This window comes from Perognathus longimembris, chromosome 10 (genome assembly GCF_023159225.1).
Source record: "Perognathus longimembris pacificus isolate PPM17 chromosome 10, ASM2315922v1, whole genome shotgun sequence".
Classification (NCBI taxonomy): domain Eukaryota; kingdom Metazoa; phylum Chordata; class Mammalia; order Rodentia; family Heteromyidae; genus Perognathus; species Perognathus longimembris.
In genome coordinates this window covers 38,746,266-38,769,148 of record NC_063170.1, presented here as the reverse complement: position 1 = coordinate 38,769,148, position 22,883 = coordinate 38,746,266, and the positions used below count along the sequence as shown (strand labels likewise).

Genomic DNA, 22,883 nt, shown 5'->3' with positions numbered 1-22,883 from the left:
GACAGTGCTTAGGCCCTGAGTCCCAAGCCCTAGGACTGGCCAAAAAAAAATTTTTTTTAAAGTAGTCAGTAATTTATATAATGAAAAGTTGTGACAGATGCTGTGCAATGAGTGATTGGTTGGTAATGATACAGAACAGCCCTGTCCAATGGAAAAACACTTTGAGCCACTGTAATTTTCAGTATTCTAGGAGCCACATTTTAAAAAGGTAAAAGGAACCAAGTAGAATTGATGTTAATAATATCATTTACTTAGTCTCACTATATACACAATATTTCCATTTCTGTTTGTTCTGAACATAAAATACTTCTAACTTAGATATTTTACAGTCATTTTTTTCATGTTGAATCTTTCAGTCTTTAATACTTTTTAGCACACTAAGTTCAGATTAGCCACGTCTTGAATTCTCAGTAGCTCCATATGACTAGTGGCCAACATTTTGGACATTACAGGTAGAGAACTTAAGTGTGTGAGAGAGATGGAGACAGACAGAAGTGTGTGCGTGTGTGTGTGTGTGTGTGTGTGTGTGTGTTTGCATGTGTATGCATGTGCTCATAATTACCTAGTGTGGACAAAGAAAGATTCCCTTTCCACCTTTTTTTGTCTTTTACCCTCACCTATGCTCCCTTCCTCTCTTCTGTCTTGTTTCTGGAATTTTTTTTAGTCCCATAGAATTTAGAGGATGTTCTGGTCCTGACATTGGCTGATGAAAAACTTAATAATGTTGTTCCACTGCAATTGTCTCTTACACAGCTCTGTCTCATTAACATTATTTCTCTTATTTTGAAATGAAGCGTTGAAAATAATATTATTAAAAAATCCTTGATGGTCTCTACTTGCCCAGTTTCCTTCCCCTTAATTTAGTCATGTTGGCCTCCTGCTGGGTTATCTTTCATGCCCTCTCTGAGCTTTTGTGGACCTCGGGACATGTGTATAAAGGTTTGGTTTGGTTTGGTTGTTACACAAATGGGCGAGAAGAATACAAGCATTGCTGTAAGTCAGGCTTTCTTCCATGAAGTCCATGTGTCACTCCAAAACAGAGCTATAGATCTTGCTCATGTTTCCTGGGGGGAGGTGGGAGTGGAGGTGTTTGCTGATTCTGGGGCTTCAACTCAGGGCCTGGGCACGATCCCTTAGCTTTTTCTGCTCAAGGCTAGTGCTCTACCACTGTGCCACAGCTCCACTTTTGGTTTTTACTTTTTTTTTGGTGGTTAATTGGAGATAACAGACTTTTCTTCCTTGGTTGCCTTCGAATTGTGATGCTCAGATCTCAGCCTCCTGAGTAGCTAGGATTGTAAGCCACCAGGGATCGGCTATAAGTTTGTTAGCATAGATTGTTGGTCTCGCCAGCCTTCCTACCACTGCAAGACCCTGTATCCTGAGGATGTGGGAACCGAAAGGGCCACGTATTGTGTGGATGTGGGAATTAAAATCATACTTGGTTGTTCCAGGCTAGACAGGTGTGCTGTGTCACTTCTTGCTCTGAGCAAGCTGGTGGCCTTGCTTGGCTCCTGGTGACTTTTCCAGGTGATGGGTGGGGGGGCAACATGTGTGGGCTGTGAGGAGCCACAGTGGCTCCAGGGTCAAAATATATGTGTGGGATCAGTATCTGCACCTCATGGGCGTCACTCTTTCATCGGGACCCTTTGCTTTGCCACACATTCTAAACAACTGATGCTTCTGGAAAGGCCCTTTGTGAAGATGAATTCCTTCTCTGATCCAGTGCCACAGCAGCATTATATTCTCAGGGCTGATTATTCCTACACAACGTCTTGAGACTTTGTCATAGGAATCCATATAGGGACTCATTTACATCCTAAACACTTGAATTTCCATATTGTTTGTACATATTCATTAGTGGCTTGTCTTTGATGCAATCAGTTTAATGTACTCTCAGAATCAAAGGAGCGCTAACTACTGGAGCATCAGCTGCCATGCTGTCTCGCTCAATTAGGGAAGCCTCATAAGGTAACACTAGCAAGCTGCCTTCTGGCTCTTGATATACTAATAACTTTTCATGGGTTTGGTGTGGACCAGTTTGATTAGAAGTTCTGAAGACATCAGTAGCCCTTTGTGTCCACCCTTCTCCAGCAAATGTATATTTAAGTGTGTGAAATATTTCATAATATTCCAGGATTCAATTTATATATGGATATCAACATCTAAATCTCAGCAGTGAGAGAACTAGGGCTGCTGGTTTTGAAAACACCTTCTTACTGGATGCTGGTGGCTCACGCCTGAAATCCTAGCTACTCTGGAGATCTGAGCATCTCCATTCCAGGCCAGCTCAGGCAGGACAGACTTTGAGACTCTTATCTCCAATTAACCACTCAAAGGAGCAGAGCACAAGTGGTAGAATGTTAGCCTTTAGCTAAAAAGCTCAGGGGCAGTTCCCAGGCCCTGAATTTGGTACACACACACATCCTATACTCACACCCTTCCTGAAGAATTCTTTGGACAAAATGTAGTAATGCTCATCTCATGAAAATGACCCAGGTAGGTCCCTTTAAGCATTTCATCACTGAAGTTTTGACAGTACGTGTGTGTGTGTGTGTGTGTGTGTGTGTGTGTGTGTGTGTGTAATTGAGTGGCTACATGTGACCCTTTGAAGTGTGTAGCAGACCAATAACTACTTGACCCCTCCTCTGTTGCCATGGCAATTTGATGCTTTAACTACTGCCTCTTAAGAACTCACTTGATGAGGCAGCTTATCTGTTGCTTTGTCAATTACTTCCTGATTGACCCACAAAAGCCCAGCTCTGTAGAAGCTGAAAGAAGTGCTTCTTGTCTTACTGAGTCCCCTCAGTGTTTGTCCAGGATTTAGTCAGGATATTAAGAGTGAGCTTTAGAGCTGCACACTTCAATAGCAACAACCAAATAGCCTGATTGAAATAATCAGCAAAATGGCTGAGTAGACATATTTTAAGAGAAGACTGAGTATATAAAGGGTGCTGATTAACATAGCCACCACTGGAAATGCAAATCTAATCCACAGTGAGCTGTCACCTCACACTCTTAGAATGGCTTTTGTCAAAGAGACAAATGATAGCTAGTAAGGAAGCCCTTACACACCTGTGCTGGTAGAATCACAGTGGTTGTAGCCACTGTGTAAAACAATATGGAGGAGCCTGGCACTGGTGGCTCATGGTTGTAATCCTAGCTGATCAGGAGGCTGAGATCTAAGGGTGATGGTTCAAAGCCATTTAGGTCAGGAAAGTCTATGGAAATCTTATCTCCAGTTAACCATCAAAAAACAAGTAGTGAAATTGAAAGTGGTAGAGTGCCAATTTTTAGCAAAAAATCTGAAGCAAGTAAGCAAGCCTCTGGGTTCAAGTCCCAATACCAGCACTACAAAAAAACCCAAAACAACAAAAAGTAGTATGGAGAATACCAAAGAAATTCAGAAGAGAACTCTGTGTGACCTTGTAGTCCCTTTCTTGGGTATGTACCCCAAGGACATGAAGTCATCACCTCACTCTTGTGTCTGTTGTGGCATCGTTCATGAGAACCAAGGTAATGTAATGTCCCTAGTGTTTTTCAGTGGACAAATAAGGAACTGTGGTGGGATATATTTGTGTGTATGTGTGTGTGTGTGTGTGTGTCCCTAGATAGACAGCCAGCTGGAAATAGATAGGTAGAATGGAATTTTTTCATCTTACAAAAAGATGATCTTGCTGGGCACTGGTGGCTCACACGTGTAATCCTAGCTATTCAGGAGACTGAGATCTGAGGATGGAGGTTCAAAGCCATCCTGGCAGGAATGTCTGTAAGACTTTCATCTCCAATTAAGCATCCTCCCTCCCACACACACACAAAAAGGAAGTGGAGCTGTGGTTCAAGAGGTTAGCATTGAGCAAAAACACTCAGGGACAAAGGCCAGGCCCTGAGTTCAAGCTCTAGGACTGGCCTTTTGAATGAATGAAGATCCTTCATTCGCAGCAACATGGATGAGCCTAGAGGACATGCAGCTAAGTGAAATAATCCAGGCACAGAACAAAAGATACAGAACTGCACAATCTCACTTACATGTAGAATCCTAAGTAAATGCACAGTGGTGCTAGGAGATGATAGGCTGTGGTAAGGAAGCTAGAGTTAGGTAGGATGAATAAGTCTAGAGACTTACTCATTACATGAAGGCTGTAGTTATCAACATTTTATGGTATGCTAGAAATTTGCTAAGATAGAGTTTTAGGTTGCTTCAATAGTTGTATGTATATTAAACACGGTAACACTTTAAAAATACAGCGAAGTGCAAGTTAAAGTTAAAATAAGAATAGTGTTTTGTCAATGTGTATGGATAGCTGGTGGGGGAAGGGAAAGAAGAATGAGCTGGGTAGTGGGTACAAGGTTTCCTGTGGGCTAGTAAAAGTGTCTTAGGGCTAGATATAGCTGGTAATTTTGCACCATTATAATCCTAAATGCCACTGAATGGTTACTTTAAAGTGGTAACTTTTTGGTTTTGGAATTTTGCTTGAATTGAAAAAATAAAAGTAGTATTATTAAAGATATGGTTTTGCAATATGACTTTTTGTTTTTTCCTCGTTTTTCTTAGTCTTAGAAACGAGAGAAGAGGACAGAAATCTGAGTCCTAAAATGCAAGTTTAAACTTGCTGTGCATATTTAGGAGTGATGTGTAGGTGATATGGGTTTCAAATATTATGTAAAACATTGAGTTTTCTTTTCCTTGCCTATACATTGAAAAGTGATCGATTCTATTGTTGTCCTAAACTAGATTGACTCTAAAGCCAAGGCCAACTAATGGAAAGAAATAAGCTTTGGTTGAACAGTGTTCCTATGAGCCTCACCTCACCAATGAGGGAGGTTTCCTTGGGAGGCCGTCTCCCTCACACATGCTCCTGGGTACTGACAGATCCATTAGCAGGCGTAATTAGAAAAGCAAACTCAGACCTTGAATAATTGGGTTAGCGACACAAATGATTGCTGGACAAAGTAATCGGAGCTGTGACTGTCACTGTCTCTGGCAGGAGTGTGCAGGGGCTGGTGCAGTTTCTGCCTTGTGATAGAGGCTGGTTCCTGCCCAATATTCAAGTGTAGAACAGCAAAAACATCATTCCTGCCTCCCATAGACCTCTGAAGAGCTTCATTCCCAGGAAATAAATGGGGCTGCAGAATGTTTATGCTAAATAAAACCTTGTCATAGCAAAACCAAAACCTGCCTTATCCCAGGAGTGTTGTGAAATAATGTGGTTCTGTGGATTGTTTTTTCTTTCCTATGTTTTCATTCCTTCTCTCTCTTTTTTTTTGTAAACTCTCGGAATAATAGTTTATTTATATGGAGTTATTTTTCTGCATGAAAAACAACTTCATGGATTTCAAAAGACCTTTGTGTTCTCATGCCATCCCGAAATACATTTTCACCAGCCAGTTTCCACATTTTAATTTTAGGAAAACCTGTTGTTGGTAATTGAGTCAGGAAAACAATGAGATCCGGGGGATTCACAATATAATTGAATGGTTGCAAACTCGTTGCTCATCTCCACACCACAGAGAAAAGGAGGGGATCGGAAAATGGAGGCCATTGTCACACACTTGTAGCTGTGTCCCCAGAGCCTTTGGCATAGGGATGATAGCAGTGTGACTGGTCAGGCACACTTTGAGGATCAGTTACAGATGTGGGCATCTGCCCTTCCACACTTACCAAATGCCCCTCCTACACTCGTAGCTCACCAGTTCCTCTCTATGAGCCATGTGGGGCTGAAAATTCAACAATTGGGAGAATTATGATTTCTAGCTCTGTGTGTGTGTGTGTGTGTGTGTGTGTGTTTGTGTGTGTGTGTGTCAGTACTAGGGCTTGAACTCAAAGCCTTGCACTCTTACTCGGCTTTTTCACTCAGAGCTGGTGTTCTACCACATGAACCACAACTCCACTTTAAGCTTTATACTGGGCAATTGGAGATAAGAGTCTCACAGACTTTTTTGCCCAGGATGTCTTTGAACTTTGTTTCTTAGATCTCAATTTCTTGAGTAGCTAAGATTATAGATGTGAGCCAACAGAGCTTGGTGATTGCTCTTTATAAATATTTTTATTGTTATTATAAAGGTGATGTACAGAGAGGTTATAGTCACATAAGTCAGGTAAGAGTACATTTCTTTTTGGACAGTGTCACCCTTTTCCTTCACCTAATTGTTGGCTTCTTAAGTAAGAATTAGAAGTTCTTGCTGGGGATTTAGCTCAGTGGAAGAGTACCTGCCTGGCAAGCGCAAGGTCCCAAGTCCAGTCCTCAGATCTGAAAAAAGAAAAAAAGAAAAAAATTAGAATTTTTTGTATGTTTGGGTCTACATGCCCACTGGAAGTAACCTGACTGGAGGGAGGAGATTCTTCCCCCTAGCACTGAGTGAGGCTTCAGGGTTCATCATTGTTCCTCCAGCTTGTGTCTCTTGTTAATCCCAGGAACCTAGTTTATGGCCTTCAGGTCTGAACCAGATCTTTCTGTGTCTTTAATGCTATATGTTATAGGACATTTAGATGTGTCCCTGGCATCTACCCAGTGGGATGCTAGAAGCAGCCCACTGTCCTTGCAGTTGTGATAAAATATCACAAGTGTTTTCAGACATTGCCAACAGTCTGTAGCTCCTCCTCATGCACCAGTGAGAACTACCCTGTTAGGGTGTGAGGTAGGGATCTGACTTTATTTTCTTCTGGGCATCCACCTTTGCCAACAGTGCTTATTTGAGTGACCTAGCTTTGTCACCAGATCAGATCACCCCTTTCTTTTTTTTTTTTTTGGCCAGTCCTGGGCCTTGGACTCAGGGCCTGAGCACTGTCCCTGGCTTCTTCCCGCTCAAGGCTAGCACTCTGCCACTTGAGCCACAGCGCCGCTTCTGGCCGTTTTCTGTATATGTGGTGCTGGGGAATCGAACCTAGGGCCTTGTGTATCCGAGGCAGGCACTCTTGCCACTAGGCTATATGCCCAGCCCAGATCACCCCTTTCTTATAGCTAAGACTTTCGACATCTACCTGAATGTACTCCAGATTGATTATTGTTCCTTTGATGCTTTGCATTGGTTTTTGTGCCAGTACCACTATTTAGATTATAATAAATTTCCAGTGTTAATATCTTGTAGAAGAGCCTCTGCCCTGGCGGAGGTACTTAGGACAAGCCACTCAGGGAACCAGCCTTGCTCTGCAGTAGGACAGAGCAGTGGGCTGGTTTGGGAGCAGAGCTGTCCAGCCTGGCCAAGGATTGCAGGCTGACGGCTGTAGATGTGACTACAGGATGGGTCAGGTGAGTGAGTGAGTGGAGAGCAAAGTGTGATGGTCCTCTCTGAATAGGGTGGTGTTTCCTGTCACTGGAGTATAAGACTGTCTCTTCTGTGTCCTTCATCCTTTATGTGAGAAGAGAAAATTGGGAACTTCAACTTGTCATGTGGTGGCTTCTTATGGGCCAGGAAGCCAAAGTGACTTTAGAGTAGCCATCACATTTCCTGTAACCCTGCTGCCACCCCAGTGTTGTTCCTCAAGCAACACCGTCTCTCCCAGAACTGAGCAGGCATCTTTTCCATTCCCAGAAGTCCCTGGGAAGACTCTCGCACTCTAGATAACAGAGCGCAGGATAGAATTCCCTCCACTGGAGCGGGCAGGAGCAGCCCCTTGGCCAGCAGTGTTCCCTGACAGCAGGTGCCTTTCTGTCTTCCCATCTCCCCACCCACTGCACATGCCGTGCTCCTTATTCCTGGGAACTCCTTCTGTTGACACTGTTTTTACCCAATATCATTTTTCACTTAGTCTTCAAGCGTTAATAATAAAATGATTCTGTTTGTAAAGCAGGCGTGCCCTTCCTATTTGCCTATCCAAGGTCTTTATTTTGTAAACAGAGTGCCCAAGAGATCAGGAGGGGATCTATGACTTAACCCAACACTCCATAATCAGTAACTGAAATCAGGTGACTATTGGTAAATGAAGTGGTAGAGCACTTACCCCATGGGTAGGTAGGGTGGGAAACAGACCTGAAGGTTGCGGTTACTGTTTGCATCCCAACAGATAAAGCATTCCTTCATGTATTTTCCCAGTTATGCATTGGAGGATTGACCACTTAATAAGAGCTAAGTCTTTTGCTTTTATGTTTTTAAGGTTAGGGTTCAAATACAAATGTGAAATGAAAGCCTTTAATCAAGTTTACAATAGGAGCCTTTTTTTTTTATTGTGATAGGCTTACTGAGATTCATTTTTTTATTTGTTTCTTTAACCACGAAGCTAAACTTACTTTGGTGACATGCATACTAAAAATTAAAGCCATAAAATTGCTGAGTTTTGACAGAATAAAATTTAAGATGAAGACTTTTAATGTACTATGTTTTATTCAGGAAGCATTAAGCCATAGGAGCTGTTGATTGACTAATGTTTTTAGTGCAGTGATTTGGGAGTGTGGCGAGTTAGGGGTGAGGGTAGAGATGGAGAATGATCTAGTGGCTCCATTCCTCACCAATCAGCCCCTGCCAGGCACCCACTCACCCCTGCTGGCTCCAGTCACTGTGATGGTTTCGGGCTTTGTTTATTCACACATTTCTCCATCTGATTTGTATGTGTGGTGTGTGTGTGTATGTGTGCGTCTGTGTGCGTGTGTGTGCGTGTGTGTGCGCACGCTCAGGGTTTGGCATTCTAGCTTAGCTCTTTTTGCTCAAAGCTTTTGCTCCACTACTTGAACCAAATCTATATTTTGGTGGTTACTTGGAGATAAGAGTCTAACAAAAGACTTTGGTACCCAGACTAGCTTTGAACTGTGATCCTCAGATCTTAGCTTTGTGTAGCTAGGATGACAGGCGTGAGCTACCAGTACACGGCTCTCCATCTGATTCTTAGCACTCCTCTCTGATGGTGGGCCACTATTCCCTTCACACAAGAGTTCTAGGTGGCAACAGCATTCATATGGCTAAGAAACATAACAGAGACAAGATTCCTGTCTTCTAGCTGTGTGTGGTGGCACATACCTGTGATCCCAGCTACTTAGGAAGCTGAGGCAGGAGTACTTATTTCTAGGGATTTGAGGCCAGCCTGGGCAATGTAGTGAACCTCTACCTTAAGAAAAAAAGAAGGGAGGGAGGGAGGGAGCGAGGATGGGAGAGAAGGAGGAAAAGAGAGGATTAAAAAAATCATGTTCTCTTAACACATCAAATGTTCATTTTGAGGGGAAGAGAGTTTGAACTCAGGGACTTCGTGCTTTTTACATTGATGTTACACCATTGAGCCATGCCTTCAGCTATGTTTTATGCAGGTTTTTTTTATTGTCAAGGTGATATACAGAGGAGTTACAGTTACATAAGGTCGTGAGTACATTTCTTTTTGAACAATGTTACCCAGCCTCTCATTTTCTCCCACCTTCCCTCCTCCCCAATCCCTCCCCCCGAGTTGTACAGTTGGTTTACAACATATTGTCTTATAAGTATTGCTGTTTCATTGGTTCACCTTTTACCCTTTGTCTCACCATTTTGATGTTCCCCTTTCCTTCCCTAATTCAGACAAAATACCCAGATTCATATAAAATACCCAGGGTACCAGCATCAAATAGACAACAGGGACTAAATCTTAGGGAAAATGAACAGAAGAAAAAAGAAGTAATTTCACATAGTACGTTAAAAATAATATCAATCATAAGCCACTTTTTTCTATATTTTGGAGATTATTTTGCTTAGCGTCATCTTATGTGATCATCTGTACATGGCTATTGAGCTATTGTGGTCATCTGCTAGGACTACCCTAGCATATACTAATCATCACCAGTGAGGGAGACCATAGAATTGGTGCTCACTGGACAGCGTCTGTTCTCTTTTACTGGAGCAGTACCGTGAATACAAGCCAAGAAAAAATATCACCGTTTTTGAGAGGACTAAAGAGGAGTCTGAAGAATGGTTTTCAAAGATGATCTGGAAAAACAAATTAGACAAGAAGATTTAGAGGATAAACAGGAAGATAGGGAAATTCAAGAAGTAGCCTAAACAGATACAAAAAAATAATAAAAAGTAATGTTATACAAAATAATATTGCAGGGATAAACCAAAATATATTTATTAATATGGGATTAAAGTCTCAAGTCACAGATAAGTGGATAGAATCTAGGGTGATTGAATTCACATTGCATGCTTTACGTGAGAAAAATTTGAAACTAGGTTATGGCAAAAAACAAAACAAAACCCTGAAGTATGTATAAGAACTCACAGGAAGTGATTTTATAGTTCTTTCTGTCATAATAACATAAAACTCAAAAGCCATTGAAAATAAGATGGATAAAGCAACTTCATAAAGAAATTCTGCATGGGAAAGCACACCTTATGCAAAGACAGAAGGCAAATTTGGGGAAGATATTTTCAACTGGTATCAAAATAAAAACTAAATTTCTTGATATAAAAAGAGTTACTGTAAACCAATAGGAAAAATGATCAATAATCCAGTAGAAAATGAGATGAAGATTACTCACAGGTAGTTCACAGAAAGGGTTGTACAACACTTAAATATGAAATATTTAATGCAAGTGATGTGATAGGAGAAGGATAAGTTGCCACTTTACAGGGATTTATTTTTCTTATAAGAACTTTATCCAGGACATGGGAAACCTTTTTTTGTGTCACCAATGGCAAAAAACAACTCCATACCCCCTATTCAGAGGAAATCTGGGAATATCTGAAGAAGTTATTTATCATTCAGCAATTCTACAACTAAGAATTTATTTTTATTGACCTTTTCTTTGGTGTAGCTCAGTCTGGCTTTGAACTTGTGACCCTGTTACCTCAGCTTATTGAGTGCTGAGAGTAAAGATGTCTACTACCACACTTGACTTTAGGAATCCATGTTTTAAATGTGCCATATGTACACATGTGTGAAGTCGTACAGGTATGATAGATTTTTTTTTTGCCAGTATTGGGGTTTGAACTTAGAGTCTTGCACTTCTTTGGCTGATGCTGTACCACTTGAACCACGCCTCCAGCACAGCTTTTTGCTGGTTATTTTGAAGATGAAATTTCATGGACTCTTCTGCTCATGCTGACCTTGGACCACGATCCTCTGGCTCTCAGCCTCCTGAATAACGAGGATTTTAGGAATTAGCTATGAGCACCTAGCTCCAGATTGATCATTTTTCTCAAAGCCTTATAGAAGCTAAGGTTTGTATGATTTGTGATATAATGTGTAAGAGTTCTGCAGGAAACGAGTGAAGACCAACTCTGTGTGGCTGCTAGGACACAGTCTGTGAGTGAAGCACGTTGCTAATCAATGGAAAGTGAGTGTATGATGCTATACTGCATTTGTGTGTAAGCCTATTGTGTATGAATTCAGGAACTGCCAATGGAGACTGCTAGCTGCCTTGAGGGAGAAAGGCGACCAGGGATCTGTCTGTGCTGTACACTTCTCACCGCATGCTAATTTCTACCCTTTGACTTTTGAACCTTGTCAGCTCTTCTCAGAAATGAGTAAATTTAAAATTCAAATTTTAAAATAGTTCAGTAGGTGAAAAATACTACTTGTTTTGAAGTGTTCAGTTCTAATGTTGAGTAATTCTGAATGATTTTTCAAACAAAGACTATATATATGTACACACATATAAATATATATATGGCAACTATGCTTATATGCTTTGTCCATTTTTCTATTCTTAAAGTGGGAGAGAAGCAGTGGTTTCATTACAGATTATGGAATTTACACCCGTGTCATAAAACGTTGCCTTAATTGTACACTCTTCTTCATCTTTTTCCTCTCTCTGTCTCTCTCCTCTCTTTCTCCAGTCTCCATCTTCTCTTTCCCCTCTCTCTTCTGCCATTCCCTCTGCCTCTGTCCTTTTCTCCTTCTGTCCCTGGAGATGGAAAGTGATGGCTGTAGATATAAAACACATAAAACCCCACCCAGTTGTTGACGCTTGGGTGGGGTTGGAAAATGGCAGGCTATTTAATAAAGTGTCGTTGCGAACAGTGAAGACCCAGAGGGTCCTCCCCCAGGTGAGGGGAGAGGGACTTGGGCAGGCTGGGAGGTGGTCTGTTAGGTATGTGATGGTTTCTCTCCTCTCCACTCCAGAGGAGCTCCCCAGGTCATCGGCGGTGAGGCTGACCTCCCTGAGGGACCTGCCTGCCCAGCTCCTGGAGCTGTACCAGCAGGGCTTCTCCCTGGCCGCCCTGCACCCTTTCGTGCAGCCGACTCACATGCGGGAGAAGATGCCGCTCGAGCACATCTTCAGGGCCATCTTGGTCAAGAAAACGGACAGGTAAGGAGGGGTTTGTGCCTTGAGGGGCCTGAGGTTACTGAACGGAGGAGGGGAAGGGAAAGGATAAGGTGAGTTTACATGCTCGTCCCTGGGCCCTCGGCCCCTCTGCCCCTCTGACAGGTAAGCCAGAAACACTAGACAACCAGAGAGAAGTTTCATAGCATCCTGGGATGAAAATCAAGTGCCATACCCAACTTTAAGTAGCAAGTTCTATTTTATACCCCAGCTTTCATTTATTGCAGTAACTCAGCTGGAAAAATGTCTCCTCTGAGGAAATATTTCTACTAATGGTACCAGCTAGTGAAAAATGTAGTGATCATATTACTCTTAAAAGCTTAGCTAGAAAACACAATGGCTCTGTTTATTTGGTTGGTTTTGGAGGTACTGGAGATTGAACTAGGGGCCTTGTGCTTGGTAGGCAAACATCCACTTTAGCCATGTCTCCAGGCCTTTTGTTTGTGTGTATGTGTATGTATGTGTATGCATGTGTGTACATGCCACTACTAGGAGTTGAACTCAGGGCTTCATGCTCTTGATTGGCTTTTGCTCTAGGATTGTCATTTGCCACTTGAACCACACCTTCATTTCTTGCTTTTTGATGGTTAACTAGTGATAAGAGTCTCATGGACTTCCTTGCCCATGTCAGCTTTGATCCTCAGTCCTCACATCTCAGTCTCCTGAGTAGCTGGAATTACAAGCGTGGGCCACAGGTGCCTGACCCCTTCAGCTTTTAGTTTGTTTTTCAGATCTCTCACTGTTTTCTGGCTAGCCTGGACCATCATCCTCTTTTCTTCACCATCCAAACAGCTAGGATTACAGGTGTGTACCACTATGTATGTCCAGTCATCACAATGGTTTTGTTAAAGGCCATATACAAATTTTGTATCTTCCTCCAAGTTCTAGACATTCTTTAAGATTTCAAAACCAGTATGAGTTCTATTCTTTGCCTGTGTCTGGGAAGAAAACACTACCCAAATCAAATGCTATCACTCATAGGATCTTGATTTTGATTTCCTAGGCTTTCATGATGTTTTTCACTTTGATCTGTCCAGTTGACATTTTATTCTTACATTCTGATTGGGCCTAATTAGGAGAAGAGGTGGGATTAGTCTTTCCCAAGGAGCAATATTAACTTTTAATGACAAAAGATGGACTAGATAGCAGACTGTGTCTTTGCTATTTTCACTGAAAGAGTAAGAAGTGAAGTTTGGGAAAGGAAATCAGACTTGTCCCTTGACCATCTGTTACAGAAGGAATGACATGGAACTTGTTTTGCTTTGAGATCCCAAGTGTTGGGCTCCCAAAGGACTGTGGCAGGGTGACAGATTGTTTGACTATGATGGACTTCTCTTTATTTTTGTGGTTGGCCAGGCTCTGGACTTGAAGGGGGGGTGGGTAGTGAATCTCTCTTGTAAAGAACAGAGTCTCTGCATGTTCTGCGGGCTGACACTTAGCTTCAGGTATACCTTTAATGCATAATGGATTCTTTATTTCCATTGGCTGTGGATCACGAAGTTCATCATGAGAGGAAATATTCTGGGGGGGCCACATTAATTTAATGACACCAACACATAGGGTATATATGATGCTGATAGCTCACACTAGCACTCATGTATCAAGTATTACAAGCATCATTTCATCTTTGTCATCAGCTGCACATTGACATTGTATCCCTGTTGTACAGGCAAGGAAACTAAGGCACAGAGGTTATTTGTCATGGTCATACAGATGGCAGCATGCATTGCTCTGACTTGCTCCCAGGAAGTGTAACACTTGTAAGTGCATGTCTTGACCTGGTGCATGTTCTGTTCCTATGTTACTAACCCCACAATTTTTTTTCTAGTCCTGGGGCCTGGATGCTGTCCCTGAGCCTCTTTGTACTCAAGGCTAGCTCTCTACCACTTGAGCCACAGTGCTGCTTCCAGCTTTTTCTGAGTTGTTTATTGGAGATAAAGTCCCACAGACTTTCCTGCCTAGGCTCACTTCAAACTGCAATCCTCAGATCTTAGCCTCCTGAGTAGCTGGGAATATGGGCATGAGCCACTGGTTCCTGGCTCTGCACAATTTTTATGAACTGAGTTTTTTTTTCTGTCTCTCCTGGGCTTGAACTTGGGGCCTAGACACTGTCCCTGAGCTTTTTTACTCAAGGCTAATACTCTACCACTTTGAGCCACAGCTTTACTTTGGTGGTTAATTGGAGGTAAGAGTTTCATGGACTTCCCTGCCCAAGCTGGCTTTGAACATGATCCTCAGAGCTTTGCTTCCTGAGTAGCTAGGATTACAGACGTGAGCCACTAACACCCGGCTAGGATATCTTTGATCTTAGATAATGCTGTACTTTTGTTGACCCTTTTCTCTCATTTTACTACTCAACAGTCTTCAAATAAAAGAGAATTTGAGAAAGGAAGTACCTGGTACTCTGGCCACAGTAGATCCCGTAGGCATCCTCAGGAGGATCCCCTCCAGGGATCCCCTTCCTTAGACTATTCTCTTGGGCACAGTGTTTGGAGGACTTGGCATACAGTCAGGCAGCACCTTTTTTTTTTATATTTTTATTATCAAACTGATGTACAGAGAGGTTACAGTTTCATAGTTTCATACGTTAGGCGTTGGATACATTTCTTGTACTGTTTGTTACCTTGTCCCTTCCCACCCCCTCCTCCCACTTTCCCTTTGGGGAAACACTGAGGTGTTCAGTTCACTTACACCAAACAGTTTTGCAAGTATTGCTTTTGTAGTTGTTTGTCTTTTTTTACCCTGTGTCTCTCAATTTTGGTATTCCCTTTCAATTTCCTACTTCTAATACCAGTATACACGGTTTCCAAAATACTCAGATAAGATTACAGAGATAGTGTAGGTACAACCACAGGAAGGTGATACAAGAACATCATCAGTAATAGAAGCTACAGATACAGATGGGACGTTGAAAGTAGTTACAACTGTGATATAACAATTGTTTCCATAACATGGAGTTCATTTCACTTAACATCATCTTAGGTGTTCATAAGGGTATAGCTATTGGGCCCTTGTGATGCTCTGCTATGACTTGCCTAAACCTGTATTAATTATTCCCCATAAGGGAGACCATAGAGTCCATGTTTCTTTGGGTCTGGCTCACTTCACTTAGTATAATTTTTTCCAAGTCCTTCCATTTCCTTACAAATGGGGAAATGTCATTCTTTCTGATAGAGGCATAAAATTCCATTTTGTATATGTACCACATTTTCCTGATCCATTCGTCTACTGAGGGGCATCTGGGTTGGTTCCAGATTCTAGCTATGACAAATTGTGCTGCGATGAACATTGTTGTGCTGGTGGCATTACTGTGATTTTGTTTGTGGTCTTTTGGATAGATACCCAAAAGTGGGGTCATAGGGGAGTTCTATATTTAGCCTTCTGAGGAATCTCCATACTGCTTGCCAGAGTGGCTGAACCAGTTTACATTCCCACCAACAATGAAGAAGGGTTCCCTTTTGGCCACATCCCCTCCAACAATTGTTATTGTTAGTTTTCTTGATATATGACATTCTTACTGGGGTGAGATGGAATCTCAATGTTGTTTTGATTTGCATTTCTTTTATGGCCAGTGATGTAGAGCACTTTTTCATATGTCTCTTGGCCATTCTCATTTCCTCATCAGAGAAGTCTCTTTGTAAGTCTTTAGCCCACTTGATGAGGGGGCTATTGGTTCTTTGCGGTTTTGTTTTGGAAGAAGGTAAATTTTTTAGTTCTAGATGAGGCCTTTGTCCGTTGAATGGCCGGTAAAGATCTTCTCCCAGTCTATGGGCTTTCTGTTTATCTTGCGAGCTATGTCCTTTGCCGTGCAGAAGCTCTGCAGTTTGATGCAGTCCCATTTGTCCAACCTTTCTTTGATTTGTAGCCTTTCTGGGTCATTGTTAAGGAAGTTACGTCCTGCGCCAAGGAGCGCCCAAGTGTTTCTCCTACTCCTTCTTTAGTGTTTTCAGGGAGTCTGTTTTGATTTCGAGGTCTTTAATCCATTTGGAATTGATTTTGGTGCAGGGTGATATATAAGGATCTAGTTTTAGTTTGTTGCATGTGTTGAGCCAGTTTTGCCAGCACCATTTGTTAAAGAGGCTATCTTTCTTCCAAACTATTGTTTTAGCTCCTTTATCAAAGATTAAGTAGGCGTAGTTCTGTGGGTTCATTTCCGGGTCTTCAATTCTGTTCCATTGGTCTTCAGGCCTGTTCCGGTGCCAATACCAAGCTGTTTTTATTAATATAGCTTTATAATACAGCTTGATGTTGGGAATTGTAATTCCTCCAGCACTGTTCTTTCTGCTTAGGATTGTTTTTGCTATTCTAGGTCTTTTATTGTTCCATATGAATTTCTGGATTGCTTCCTCTATTTCCTTAAAAAATGGTGTTGGGATATTAATGAGTATTGCATTGAATTTGTAGATAGCCTTTGACAATATTGCCATTTTGATTATATTAATCCTCCCAATCCAGGAGCATGGGAGGTTTTTCCTTTTCCTTAGTTCTGACATAATTTCATTTTTCAAGCTTTTAAAGTTCTCCTCAAAGAGGTCTTTCACTTCTTTAGTTAAGGTTATTCCTAGGTATTTTATGTTTTGGGGGGCTATTGCAAAAGGAGTTGCTTTCCTTATTTCCGCCTTGGTCTTCGGGTCGGTAGCATAGAGAAAGGCCGTTGATTTCTGAGGGTTTATTTTATATCCTGCAACTTTGCCAAAGTTTTGAATCAGCTCTAGTAGCTTGGGGGTAGAGTAGTCAGGCAGCACCTTATAAGCACATCCCCAGCTTCAGAGTGGCGCTCCTCCAGCTAATGTGTCTTACCAGCATCTGTGAAGATCCTGAGGCTGTTGTAAAAAGCAGAGTCTGATTCAGCTAGTCTGGAGTGGTCGGGCTGCTGTGTCTCTTGCATGCTCCCAGATGTTGCTGATGCTGCACGTCTGTGGACCATGCCTGATGGGTAAGGACGCAGAGGACCTGACTAATTCCTTACCTGGTGTTGTGCTGGTCACCCAACAACTCTACTTGGGGTTATCACTTTGCTCCTGAAGAGAGCTTTAAGTACTAGGAACAGTGAGAGAGGAACAGGATTTTACTAGGCCTCCTGTTTTCTAATTGGTACAATGAGAAGTTGGTACCACATGACTTACAATACCTGTTCAGACACTAAATTGTCTGGGGAGCTGGGTGGGAGGGTGAGGAGTCTCCTCTTCAAGAAAGAGAAAGCCCACTATGGGGATAATCTATTGTAGATTAACCGTAGAGCCAGGACGGCAGCAGAAGGGGTTCTTTCCTTCTACTGAGGACAGGGTGTGAGAAAATGATCACACTTCCTAGAGGAGAAAGATTGGTAAAGCTCTTAAGATAACAAGATCACTAGTGTGCAGGAGGATTTGCACAGGAAAGATAGCAGTCTCCTTGGGTTGGAATTCATTCGCTCTGCTCCCGGTTGCCTGAGCAACCTTGATGACTTGAATGAACATTCCAGCTCCTTGATGAGCAGACACGGAGAGAGCAGTTCCTTTAAGTTTATGTTGCATCTTTGGGCCCTCCTCCCTTTCTCCCCCGCTTTTTCTTTGTTCCTACAAAAGCTTGATAATTTTCCATATAAAGCAACCAACAATGGTCAAAGATTCTCCCCCGACTTTAATCCTCTGCTTTATTGGATGAGCGCAGTCATAATGGTTGGAAGAAGAATCATTATAAAAGCTTTAAGCAGGGCACTGGTTGCTCTTGCCTGTAATCCCAGCTACTCAGGAAGATCATGGTTCAAAGCTAGCCCAGGAAGGAAATTATATGAGACTCCCATCTCCAATTAATAACCAGAAAACTGGAAGTGGAGCTGTGGCTCAAGTGGAGAGTACCAGCCTGGAATGGAAAACCTAAGGTAGAACACTCAGGTCCTGAGTTCAAGCCCCAATGCCAACAAAACAAACAAACAACCAAAAATTTCATAAAGGACAGTTAAAGTATGACAAAACCCACTGAATTTTTTTAAAAAATCAATACAGTAGGGGCTTAGTAAAACAAAGGAAGCAGATGATTAATTTTTAATTTAGTCAGTTAATGTAATATTTTTCACAAACTGCCAATGTTCTGACAACTATAGATGCTTAGAATTAAATTATTAAGCTCTCAAAAAGGGAGTAAAATGTCTGTTTTTTTCCAAGTGGAGCACTTTGAATGAGATTTAGCTAAACTTTCTACATTATTATCTGTCCAAATAAAGCTCGTTAGCAAATTGCACCATGAAATGTTTTTCTTTAACTTTGATATTTATACCAGGTTTAGTGGTGCAGGTCTGTAATCTGTAATTGCAGCCACTCATGTACATAAGAAGATTGCAGTCCAAGCAAAAGTAGTTGAATAATAAATTAAAACGCAAAAAAGAAAATAAACAAACAGAAAAGAAACAATAAAAAAAAATCCTGGAATGTGGCTTAAATGGTGAATGCTTGCCTAGCAAGCACGAGACTCTGAGTTCAATCTTTAATACTGCAAAAAATAGCTCAATAATTTTAATTTAATTTTTTTAGAGGTGAACACAAAGTTTTTAGCAAATAACTGGGCTTTGGGCTATGCAAAAACACCAGGAGACAGAATTGAACTTTCTTTTTTTGTGTGCTGGCCCTGGGACTTGAACCTCAGGGGCTGGGTGCCTTTCCTGAGTGTTTGTGCTCAAGGCTAGTACTCTGCCACTTAAGGTGTAGTGCCACTTCTGGCTTTGGGGCAGTTAATTGGAGATGAGTCTCATAGACTTTCCTGCTGGCTTCCAACCATGGTCTTCAGATCTCAGCCTCCCAAGTAGCTAGGATTACAGGCATAGGTCACCAGTACCTGGCTAGGAATAGAACTTTTCAAGTTCACATTTACTCTGTTCACTCCTTCATTCATAGACATCTTTTGAACTTGTATAGCCGTACCTTAGAAATACTGAGTTTGGTTCCAGAACACCATGGTTGTATTTATACTGTATTATTATTATCATTATTATTATTATTGCCAGTTTGGGGCCTTGGACTCAGGGCTTGAGCACTGTCCTTGGCTTCTTTTGTCCAGGGATAGCACTCTACCTCTTGAGCCACAGCACCACTTCTGGCCATTTTCTATATATGTGGTGCTGGAGAATCGAACCCAGGGCTTCATGTATGCAAGGCAAGCACTCTTGCCACTAGGCCATATTCCCAGCCCCCTGTATTATGGTTTATGATGTATAGATTAACATCATATTTTTAAAGAACAGTACACATACCTTAGTTTAAAAATACTCTATTGCTAGGTCTAGTAGCACATACCTATAATGCATGCTACTTAGATGTCTGAAAATAGGACAATTTCAGTTCAAAACTAGTGCTGGCCACAAAAATTATGAACTCCCTTCTCATATCTGGGTTGCAGTGATGTCTACCTGTTATTGTAAGCAATATGAGAGATTAAGATTTGGAGGACAGTGATGTTAGGCCAGTCAGGGCAGAAAACTCTGAGAGACACTATCTCATTAGAGGAGTTGTATGTGGTGGTGTACCTCTGTTTTCCCAGCAAAGACAGGAAGCCTAACATACTCAGATTGTGGTTCAGGTATGTGCCTGGTCAGGAAGTGAGATCTTATCTCAGAAATAATGAGGGGGAAATGAGCTCAATAGTAGATTGCCTGCCTTACTATCACAAGGACACAAGTTCCAAACCCTGTACTACCAAAAGAATAATTTTAAATATCTTTATTGATAAAAGATAATGATGATTGGAGCTGTTAGGAAAATGGCACTGAAAAGCATTGTCAACACAAGATTTTCACAAACTGGCCATTTTGTAAAGAATGTACTGTCTTTGAAGCACAATAAAACGAGTTATGCCTGGGCTCTTTTTAAGGTTATTGTGGTAGGGACTGTCCTTGGTGGAAGGGTAGAAGGTGAGGTGAAGGGGCTCAGTTGGGCATAGCACCTGCTTTCTGGGGACTGATAGTCTAATTGAGAAAACTCTCATGGTGTGGGTCTCATGCATCTTGTGGCATAGACCTTTGGAAAGAAAGGAGATATAAAGAAACCAAAGAAATGTCTAAGAAGAAGGTAGCCTTTAACTTGAGCCTCATTTGTTTTTGGACAAAATGGAGTAATAAGCCAGAAGTGGGAGGAGCCTGTTGAAGTCATGTAATAAAATGTCTTCTGTGGCAATTAGTCATTGTCAGCCTGTGCCATTGAAAGTAAAGTGTCCCAAAGGCAGTGCACTAATGGCCCTCTGAACTTGCTTTTGACAAATTTCACTTACATCCATGACACATGATTGAGTCTTTCCTTTGGAAAAAAAATCTGTTAACAGGAATTTCATTTAAGGACAGCAAGCTCAACCACACATCTTACCATGGATGGTTCTGGATTTAAGTTTATCAACCTGAGTCAAAGTCACTTACTTTGAAAACTGACCCAGAGACTAGCTGAATAAGAATACTACTTAGTGAATAAGTGGAAAATCTTTATACTTTCCTTTCTGAAACTCTTTGGATCTCTTAGTGACTTTTAACAGACAGTATAGTAACATTCACTTTGAATTCTAAGTATAATATTAAGTTAACCTTCATTTTCCTTCCAGGCAGTTTTCGTTAGAATGAATTGCAAAAACAAAATTCTCAAAATCTGATGGCTAACAGAAGTCAGTTATTAAAATGTCACTTCTGATTTTTATGTGTGTGGATTTAATTCTAGTTGGCTTTACAGTTGTAGATGGATGTTCAAAATGCTCTGTGATTACAACGCCGCTCAGCCATTGACTTGTTCCCACAGAGTTCCTTTAGAGCCTTTTCAGTTTCATTAATGTATTTTTCCGTCACTAATGGTCTGAAGCCATTTGTGTTCAGGTCTTCTGGCACAGTGCAGGGACCAGGAGTCTTGAGAACTCTGCATATACTGATCAAGGTACCTCTTGGTCCAGGAGATGGGGCTCCCATAGTTATAGCTAGTATAGGGAGTAGAAAATGCATTTAATTAAAGTTGCCTTTGGAAATAGTTTTAAGTAGCCATGAAATGAAATGCCACAGTGTCTTTCAGCCTGACCAAGGCATGCTTTCCTTCGGGATTAGATGAGATTTCTGTTTTCAGTGAGGAACTCCTTGGGAAGCGAACCTAGTTTAGATTAATAGCAAGTGTTCACTGGAGTCAGGTAGGGCAGTGAGTTGCTTGCCTATAGAGAGACATCCTCAGACAGTATAAGAAATGTATCCAATGCCTAATGTATGAAACTGTAACCTCTCTGTACATCAGTTTGATAATAAAAATTTGAAGAAAAAAAGAAAAGAAACTGAGATGGGACCAGGAACTCCAGTCTACCTTCTTGAGGCCACATCTGCATGTGGAGTGGAATGATGGCACTATTTTAAGTGAAATACAGCCCTCCCTTTCAGCCCTTTCAAATTTTCAGTCCCTCCCTCCCTCCCTCCCTCCCTCCTTCCTTCCCTCCCTTTCTCCCTTCCTTCTTTCCTTTTTGTGCTTATCTTGAACTCAGGCTCTTGAACTCAGGGCCTAGGCACTCTCCCTGAGATTTGTTTTGGCTGGCACTGTACCATTTGAGCCATAGCTCAATTTATAGCTTTTTGGTGGTTAATTGGAGATAAAAGTCTCTCAGGTTTTTTGCCCTGGCTGGCTTTGAACTATAATCCTCAGATCTCAGCCTCCTGAATAGCTAGGATGATAGTGTGAGCAACCTGCACCCTGATCAGTTGCATTTTTCTAGGATGAATGTGTTATTTGTACTCTAAGAAGCCCCAAATCTCAAGACATTTATCTACCAAGGGGCAGTATACTATATAGATGTCAGCACCTGAATACACCACAGGTCTTGGTTTGCATCTCTAAGAGGAACTTGCTAATGGAGAGTTTTAGAAAGGGGCCCTGTGACACTTGCTGTGGCTCTGGAATGGATGATTTGAACAGGGAGAGAAGAGCACCGACCATGAGGTGCCTGGAGTGTTGGGTCTGGGAAAACAGTTGAAAAAGAGAGTGGAAGAGATGTGAGTGGCTTGGGTCCTGGAGCTGGCATGAAGCTTAGATTGTATGTGGGGAAGTCATAGTGAGCTCACAAGGGCTGGGCCCTCTGCTCTCTATCTGCCGATTGAGCCAAGGATGAGGCTTATACCAGATTCTTTCACAAAATCTTTGAGAAGATGCAATGATTGCCAGAGTCTGCGGACGTCTTCCTTAGTCTCTACCAGCAAGCCATCCTCCCAAGTATTTACAGGCAGCACAGTTTGTGCATGAGTCAGCACTGGCCACCCAGACTCAAGTGATCCTGAAAGACAGTTCTTTTGGCTTTTTATTGCCTTATTTCCAGGAAAGCAAATCTCAGAGAGTGCTCTACCATTACCCCTTGTTTTCTCCTCTGGAGCAGAATCTAAAATCCTGATGACCCTGACTTCAGTCTAAGACAGGGCTGGCAAACTCCAAAGTCTCCCAGAGAGGAGACTCGCGGGAACGGGAATTGGAGTCCCACACTGCCTGGCCCGACCCTGCCCTGCCCTGTTATGTGTTGCCAGATCTTTTTCTGATTTTTAAAAGAAATTAATAAATAGTTCTTATTAACATAAAGGTGATATACAGGAGGGTTACTGTTTCCCAAGTCAGGTGATTAATACATTTCTTTTTTTGTTGTTACCTCTCCCTGAGCTCTTCAGCTCAAGGCTATATTGTTCTATCACTT

At 41.8% G+C, this 22,883-nt stretch overlaps 1 protein-coding gene across 4 annotated transcripts in view; it reads left to right on the top strand.

The window, feature by feature from the left end:
* Nucleotides 1–22,883, top strand: part of Rftn1 (raftlin, lipid raft linker 1) — a 204,286-nt gene that overhangs the window by 73,331 nt on the left and 108,072 nt on the right. For all 4 annotated transcript variants that reach the window (XM_048355927.1, XM_048355925.1, XM_048355926.1 and 1 more), the window contains exon 3: nucleotides 12,020–12,206. In XM_048355927.1, the coding sequence (XP_048211884.1) occupies nucleotides 12,020–12,206 (187 nt within the window). The remainder of the gene's footprint in view (nucleotides 1–12,019; nucleotides 12,207–22,883) is intronic.